This window comes from Tarenaya hassleriana, unplaced genomic scaffold (assembly GCF_000463585.1).
Source record: "Tarenaya hassleriana unplaced genomic scaffold, ASM46358v1 Cleome3, whole genome shotgun sequence".
Lineage (NCBI taxonomy): Eukaryota > Viridiplantae > Streptophyta > Magnoliopsida > Brassicales > Cleomaceae > Tarenaya > Tarenaya hassleriana.
Window position 1 is genome coordinate 5,098,620 of NW_010966177.1, and position 8,073 is coordinate 5,106,692.

General features: G+C 37.9%; 2 protein-coding genes across 5 annotated transcripts in view; one reads left to right on the forward strand and one right to left on the reverse strand.

The window, feature by feature from the left end:
- The first annotated feature begins 1,638 nt into the window (after nucleotides 1–1,638).
- On the forward strand, nucleotides 1,639–7,831 carry LOC104819470 (pentatricopeptide repeat-containing protein At2g04860). Of its 4 annotated transcripts, none has more exons than XM_010549551.2 (8): nucleotides 1,639–3,631; nucleotides 4,102–4,494; nucleotides 4,836–4,942; nucleotides 5,174–5,301; nucleotides 5,430–5,972; nucleotides 6,777–6,910; nucleotides 7,015–7,186; nucleotides 7,383–7,831. In XM_010549551.2, exons 1-2 carry the CDS (start codon nucleotides 1,707–1,709, stop codon nucleotides 4,277–4,279), a joined length of 2,103 nt encoding a protein of 700 aa, XP_010547853.1. In that variant the 5' UTR covers nucleotides 1,639–1,706; the 3' UTR covers nucleotides 4,280–4,494; nucleotides 4,836–4,942; nucleotides 5,174–5,301; nucleotides 5,430–5,972; nucleotides 6,777–6,910; nucleotides 7,015–7,186; nucleotides 7,383–7,831. The 4 variants fall into 4 exon arrangements, with proteins under 4 accessions (XP_010547853.1, XP_010547855.1, XP_010547854.1 ...); XM_010549553.2 differs by having other exon boundaries at nucleotides 5,485–5,972; XM_010549552.2 differs by having other exon boundaries at nucleotides 5,589–5,972.
- LOC104819469 (abscisic acid 8'-hydroxylase 4-like) overlaps nucleotides 5,892–8,073 on the reverse strand; it is a 3,355-nt gene continuing 1,173 nt past the window's right edge. Inside the window, exons 3-10 of the mRNA XM_019203130.1 lie at nucleotides 7,971–8,068; nucleotides 7,694–7,843; nucleotides 7,347–7,595; nucleotides 7,150–7,239; nucleotides 6,980–7,058; nucleotides 6,795–6,901; nucleotides 6,524–6,642; nucleotides 5,892–6,332 (exon numbers count right to left, since the gene is read on the reverse strand). Of these exons, the coding sequence (XP_019058675.1) occupies nucleotides 6,233–6,332; nucleotides 6,524–6,642; nucleotides 6,795–6,901; nucleotides 6,980–7,058; nucleotides 7,150–7,239; nucleotides 7,347–7,595; nucleotides 7,694–7,843; nucleotides 7,971–8,068 (992 nt within the window). The 3' untranslated portion in view covers nucleotides 5,892–6,232. The remainder of the gene's footprint in view (nucleotides 6,333–6,523; nucleotides 6,643–6,794; nucleotides 6,902–6,979; nucleotides 7,059–7,149; nucleotides 7,240–7,346; nucleotides 7,596–7,693; nucleotides 7,844–7,970; nucleotides 8,069–8,073) is intronic.

Here is an 8,073-nt window from a genome sequence, read left to right on the forward strand (position 1 = left end):
TGCAGGGGTTGTAATACAGACATGTTAATTCTAACACGGGCAGTGTTAGATTCAACACGGACAGTGTCAATATATCCTCTGAGAAAATATTGTTTTTTGCTTAGACATTTGACACGGACCGTGTTAGGTACAACATGGACCGTGTCAATTCTCTGAGAGATTGGTGAGTCTTTTTGGTAAACAAACTTGCTACTTCTTCTCCATCTATTCTTGTTCATACTCTTTGTCGAGTTTTTCTGTTTCGGACAACTTTTGACGAGCAAATCAATCGTTGTTGATCTTCTTTGTATCTCTAAACGTATTTTCGGGTTTCTCTTTTGCTTGGTGGGGAGGGAATAACGTTTTAAAAAAGTGTTCTACACGCCTAGAAGTTCATATCTGGGTTCTATTGTTTTTGGTATTCGATTCTATTTTTCGTTTTTGTATTCTTTCTCATGTGTCCTGCTCTAACAGTAATATTCTATTACCTTAAATTTACTGTTCCACCGTTCGATTTTCGTATATCTTTCGCTCTCACTTCTATATTTGATGAACATAATTAATAAGTTAAAATGATAAAATCATTTCTAATCTTCTTCTTGCTTTCATTAGAAAATTATCTCTTTTTCTTGTTATCATTTGAAGTAGTCTCTTTTTTCTCTAACGAAATTTTGAAAATTTAAAATTATAATTCTTTCTTTGAAATATCTTAGTTAAATTAAAGATATTTTTGTTTTTCTTTTTTTTTTTTGAAAATTTTTATTGTATTGAATGAATAACTAAAATATTTACACAATAAATAAAAACTTTTTTTTATGGTAGCGAAGGGAATAATCACTCTATCAATGCGTCGTAGAAGGAAAGAAATTGCCGCATATTTGGAAATTCTTCCACTCCCCCGAGAGTCCTACGATCTAGGTTGTTGGATCGGATGGTAAGAAACACTCTCCTATTACTCCAGCAGAGACGAGATGCACCTAACAATCTCTTACTTCAGCATTGATTCGGTTCGATTCTTTCAGTTTTATAAAAATCTATACCAATCGATTAATATTTTATTTTCGATTCGGTTTCGATTTTGGATTTTATTAAAAAAAATTAGATTTTTAAGAATTTTTTGGTTTTTCGGATTTTTTTAAAATTCGGTTTTTCAAAAAATTCCGTTCAATTCGAAAAAATACTATATTTCCAAATAATCGAATCGAAACGTCCACCCCTGATATCAACTGTACTGATATCATCTGTACACCCCTGATATCATCTATACATGTTGCTTTATAAGTAAATTCTTTTGTTGGGTGACGGTTAGCTCAGGTTTATAATACGGATCTTGGATCCTACATTATGCATCACCCTTTTTTTAATTAATTAAAAAAAACATTGTAGACTTGAAATGAATTGCTAGATATCTTGAATTGTTTGGGCATTCCTATAATCATTCGAATCAATTGAGTACACACTGATCCAATCTAATATTTAACTAAATGGATATATTTTTCTACATAAAAAATATAATGAATCCAAATCGAATATAAAAATAATGGAAATTAAATAAATTATTTTTATTAATAAAATCAAATTCCAACTAAAATAAAAATATATATTATAAAATATATGCTTAGATATGTTTTTTCAAATAGAAAAAAAATAACGGAACAATGCAATGACCGTTGACGCATCATATCAGTGAAAGTGAGAGAGTCGCATAAAAGCAGAGGAGACGGAGTATGCGCTCGAGCAATCTCAACAGCCCAGCTTCAGCTCGAGACATCTTTCATGTTCATGGTGAAAATCCTTCTTCCCCTATCGGTATCTTTCGCCATTTATTACGCTCAGGTCTCGAACCAAATCATCATTCCATCTCTCTCTTCCTGAAATCCTCTGCTGCCTTCTTATTGTCTTCCGTTGATTCGTTGAAACTACAAGTCGGGCAAATCCAAACCCATCTCGTCAAATCAGGTCTTGATCAGTTCGTCTATGTCAAAACAGCTCTTCTTGATCTCTGCTTGAAGATGGGTCGTGTTACTACCGCACGATTATTGTTCGACGAAATGCCTGAAAGAGATGATGTTGTTTGGAATGCAATGATCTGTGGGTACTCTCGTAATGGCTACGACTCTAATGCCTTGCAGCTCTTCATTGAAATGATTCGACAAGGGTTTTTCCCCTCCGCAACGACACTCGTAAGCTTGTTGCCTTCTTGTGGGCAATCTACTTTTATGTCTCAAGGGAGGTCTGTTCATGCTCTCGCCGCTAAGGCTGGTATTGGGTTGGATTCTCAAGTGAAAAATGCTCTTCTCTCAATGTATTCAAAGTTTGGAGACTTGAGTTCAGCAAAACATTTGTTTACAGATATGAACGAGAAAACCACTGTTTCCTGGAATACGATGATTGGTGCCTATGCCCAAAAGGGTTTCAGGGAAGATGCTATACTTGTTTTCAGGCAAATGCTCGAGGTCAATGTAGAGATTAGTGCTGTAACTATCATCAACCTTATTTCTGCTCATGTTAGTCATGAGCCATTACATTGTTTAGTTGTTAAAACGGGAATTGTAAATGATTCGTCGGTGATTACTTCTTTAGTCTGTGCATATGCAAGAAATGGTGATTCAGAATCAGCAGAACGACTTTATGAGTCCACAAACGAAGAAAGTATAGTTAGCCTAACAGCAATCATTTCAAGCTATGCTGAGAAAGGGAATATGGATATAGCGGTTGCGTATTTTTGTAGGATGCAACGGTTGGGTATGGAACTGGATGCTGTAGCTATGGTTGGGATTCTCCATGGATTTACGATCTGTGGTAACATCAACTTAGGGAGTTCTTTACATGCTTATGTGATCAAAAGCGGCTTGTGCGCTGATACCCTGGTTGCGAATGTGCTGATAACTATGTACTCTAACTTTGATAATGTGGAGGCTATGTTGATTCTATTTGAAGAAATAAATGAGAAACCTCTTATTAGTTGGAACTCAGTGATATCTGGGTGTGTACAGGCTGGAAGGGCAAGCACAGCCTTCAAAATGTTTTCTCGAATGAAGTTAAATGGTGGTCCGATGCCAGATGCCGTTACAATAGCAAGTTTACTGACCGGGTGCTCCCAGCTCGGTTACTTGGATTTTGGGAAGAAACTTCACGGTTATGCTCGTAGGAACAATTTTGAAATGGAGGATTTTGTCTGCACTGCCCTTATAGACATGTATGCCAAATGTGGAAATGCAGAACTTGCAGAAAGCGTGTTCAGGAGCATAAAAGATCCTTGTGTAGCAACATGGAATGCGATGATATCGGGATACAGTTTATCTGGGTTACATAATAAAGCTCTTTCTTGTTACATGGAAATGCAAAAACAAGGATTGAAACCCGATAAGATCACTTTTCTCGGGATTCTGGCTGCTTGTACACATGGTGGCCTTGTTGATGAAGGAAAAAAGTGTTTCCACGCGATGACCAAAGAGTTTGGAATTTCTCCCAGTCTGCAACACTATGCGCTCATGGTTGGTCTACTGGGTCGAGCGAGTTTGTTTGCTGAAGCACTGGATGTAATTGCAAGAATGGAGTTAAGGCCAGATTCTGCAGTATGGGGAGCTCTTCTAAATTCTTGTGCTATGCACAGACAGATCGAGCTCGGGGAATATGCAGCTAAGAAAATGTATATGTTGGATTATAGAAATGGAGGGCTTTACGTGTTGATGTCAAATTTGTATGCAGCAGAAGGAATGTGGGAAAACGTAGCCAAAGTCAGGAGGATGATGAAAGATACGGGAGGGGATGGTTACTCTGGTGTTAGCCAAATAGAATAATTCAATTAAATGAAAAACCTAGTATTGATGCAATTCATGCTGTGTTGTTCCTTCAAATGAAGTTAATTTGGAACTTGGAATAAATTTTCGCAATGGGGGAGTCTGTTATCTTATTCAATGAAATTGTTGTTTCTTGTTGCTTCTCTTAAGGTATCGATTATCTTTCACGGATTCTGAATACTTGTATATACTTGTCAGTTTTATTTCTTCCTTCTTTAACTAGAATTAAATTTTGGGGTTTCTTCTTCTTGTTTTGCTTTTGGTATTTTCTTTTATTTGATTTGAACTTATCGGTGATGGATATTTGATTATTTTCCAGGTTATGCATCCATGGGAGGTGCCGAGGTGGATTACTTGGATATTTAATTAGATTATTTGGATCATTGGATATGCAGATTTTTGGTAGCAATTTTAATCTTCAATGTAAAAGCATAACATTCTTCTTGCTGGATGCTCCTCAAGATTTGGCTGGGAATCTTATAGACAGCACAGCATGATTTGACAATGACGAGAGTGTTGGATGTGTCCGTGAGTTCAAGACGACTAAGAGTTTCATTGAATCCTTGAAAAGCCCAAAGAAACAAATTGTTTGGTCGTGGTTGATTTTTATGGCAAGTCCTGTGGAAGCTGTAAGTATATAGAGCAAGGTTTCTGAAAACTCTCTAAGGGATCCAGGCACCAAGCAACTCCAGTTATCTATCTCAAGCATAATGTGAGTATTTTTACTCTCATCCTGATTAAAACATGCAAAATGTTTTCTAAATCTGAGAGAATTACTAAAATAATTAAGAAATCCAGGAACATTATGGGTTTTTACCAAATCTGTAGAACACTATTACAATTTCTACGTGCCCTTACTCTTTTATTTTCTTCCGTATATCGCTGCGGGAATCACTCGCTCTTATATGGTTGATCGGTAATCTTATGGTTATGGTGTTAAGATCGCAATCTTCACCATCAAAGTGCCACCGTTTCTATGTTGAGATATCTTAGTGTTGATCTGGTGATTGACAGACTGCTATAAGATTTATTCTTTGGTGAAACCGTCTGCAGGTACCGATGAATGTAGTGAACACTCTGCCCTTGCTGAAAGGCTCTGAATCAAGGTAGTGTATGAATATTGTGAACACTCTGCACTTGCTGAAAGGCTCTGAATCAAGGTAATGTCTTGTGGTACAAAGCTAGGAGCTTTTCTTCAAGTTTTATGTTACCGTTCGGAGTTTTACATGTTTCTTCAATATCTTTTTCTGGGTTCCAATTTGAAGCTTTCCTCTCTTGTATCAGGGAATATTTCAGGTTACAATTAAATCTGGTTTTCTTCGGATCTCTCTTCCGGTCTCTACTAATAGAAACTCGTGCAAATAACCAGTTATGAAGTTTGATTGATGCAGGTGGTTCCCTTTTCCACTTCTACAAAAACAGAGCGTTATGGGAAGGATTCGCAAACAAAGACAGGGAAAGGATCGAGACAGCTATTTTCAAATAAACCGGTGATTGGCTGTCTTTCCAAATCCAAAGCGTATGATCTAGAATTTGTTCGGCTTGCATTTTAACCCAGATGCAGTATACAAATGTTTGTATATACCCTTATTTTTTTTTATAGACAATCTAAGGATCTTAATAAATAATCCTGAATCATTTTCCCAGGATGACATTTCCATCTCGTCTACTTTATCTTAGGCTCTTCCCAACTCGTTTCCAGGTCTAGATTATGGAACGTCGAGGACCGCTACATGCCTTACATTTTGTGCCATATGAAAATACGTGTATGGTGAGATATATTAGGGTCTGGAAACTTTGATACAGGGAAGTGTGGTTGATAAACAGTATCGAGCATATGTGAGCAAAGGAAGGGAGAAGAACCAACAAGGAAACATTGAAGAACATATCAGCAAGGGGCAAGATGGCTTTTTCATGTGTGTGTCGATTTGGGTGTGCAGGATTTTGGTTGTTTGGTGTCACGTCAGTACTTTATTTAGCCCTGTCTTTCATTTCATTCGGTAGGGTTTTTCATCTGGAAAATTGTCGACAGAGTTACTGAAATACAAATCTGGGTTTTCTTTTACAAAACCCTATCAGTGGTCCGAACATCAGGTGCTTCGAGGGTCATGACAGAACATGAAGCTGTATTAGTCACATATTCTGGAAATTGCACAAGAGAGATTTCAGATCTAACAAAAGACAATAAAGGTACGCTCTCCTGTCTCTGGTCACTTTGGCTTCTTAGAATGTAATAGAATCTTGTGAATTGGCTAAAAATCTGATGATTTTTACATTTAAAAAAAAACTTAGAGAACACAATTGAAAATGAGATGAAAATTAGCGGTAGAGATTGCTCCTTCCCTCGGATCGTTTTCCTGATGGAAATGGGAAAAGAACGAACCCTTGGGAAAGGCATTTGTTATTGGAGTAATCTTTCATTTTCGGGGTTTAATGAAATTGTGGATCCATTAGGCTGCAGATTCTTTCCAGAATCTGGTTGGTAAACCATGTAGGGGGACCGGGAATGGACTGTACTGGATCCCACTTTGTGATCCTAATACTTCCCACCTGCAAAAGCAAAAGAGAGAAAAAAAACCCATCACTTTCATTTTTAATTTTCATTATTCTCTTTTTTCACTCTTTCATTTTTTTCGAAAAATATCTGGCTGAAGTTTTACACAGAACAGAGTGTGACTTTAATTTGTGTTGATGATATTTGAAACATAACAATGTCTGATGAAAGATTATTATGCTCATACCTGAACCTGGATGTCAAATGATGTGTTATTATCAGCATCTCCAACTTGGCCAGTTCATTCCCTGGACATGAGTGTACTCCATTTCCGAAAGGCATGAACGTATAGGGTTTGGGCGTTTCCTGCATAAAACGGAGAACTTCAGGATCCAATGAATCAATGGAAGAAACATAATTATCTCCGAGCTCTACGCACGACCCTCGAAATTTTTTAGATGCAAACCGATTATGTTATTGATTATATATAAACTTTTCAGGACCCGGATGAAAGATACCTCGAAACGGGAAGGATCAAACTTTTCAGGATCAGCGAAGAAGCCGGGGTTGTGATGTATGTTCCTGAACAATGGCATCACCTTCCATCCCTTTGGAATCAGATATCCTGTTAGGAGTTGAGTTGCTTCCATTAGATGGAATGATTTTTCCGAATTACATATTTTTTTTGGGGATGAGAATTTACCTTTGTACTCAACATCAGCTACTGCTTCTCTGAAGGTGAAAGATATTATGCTCGCCATCCTCAAGCTCTCCAACACCACCTGCATTTCTCAATCAGATTGGATGCCTGAGTTTTGAGGTTTCTATATTCCGAATCAGAAGCTTCCAGAACGATGTCCCCGCAACACTTACCTTGTAAGTCACGGACATGTTCCTGGTTTGTGACCAGGTCAGCGGTTGTCTCCCGTAGCCATTCATTTCCTGTATCGCCTTTTGTTCGGCCTGTAAACCCCCCAAAAACCGTAATAATTATTACCCAGGGGACCATTTTTCGCAATAAATGAATGAGACTACATTGTTCTAGACTCATCAGGATTTTGCTATGTGACCTTGACTGCTGCTAGAACTTTCTGGTTGTCATGTAGGTACTTGACGATCCATGTCATGGCGCTTGCGGTTGTGTCCTGTGCAGCAAACAGAACCCCGATGATGTTATCGGCGATCTGATCTTCTCTAAGAGCCTCACCTCTCTCATCTTTGGAGTTCAGTAGACTTCCCAACAGGTCATTCTCCTCAAGCCTCTTCTCTTTCCTTTCACAAATTATTTCTGCTAAGATCTGGTTCAGCCTCTTCCTCGCCTTTCGAGAATCCAAAAACCAAAAAGGGTCTTAAGAAAAGATCCATTTTAACATTTTAAAAAAAACGAAAGAGATTCAAGAAGAAGAGAAAGGCTTACCAGAACGGCTTTTCTGTAAGAGGTCCCAGGAAGAACTGTGGGGAAGGAATTGTAGCCTTTGTCTACTGTGGAGTAATTCTTCTTGAGCTCTTCTCTGTAATGACTTTCAATGTTTCCAAAGATTGCCAAGATTCCTACTTCAAATGAAAACTGCAATAATATTCATAAACAATTGGTTTATAAAAAAAAATACAAAAATATAATGCACTTTGCTCTTCATTGTAAAAGGCCAATTAGAGAAGGGTGTTTAGATGTAAATGAACATGTAGAAAAATACCTTTTTGAGTTCGGAGAAGACGGTAACGGCCTCCCTCTCGCCCCAAGAGTCGAGAAGAACGGTAGCCAAGTGGGCGATATCTCCCACGAGTCTTCGGACTGTG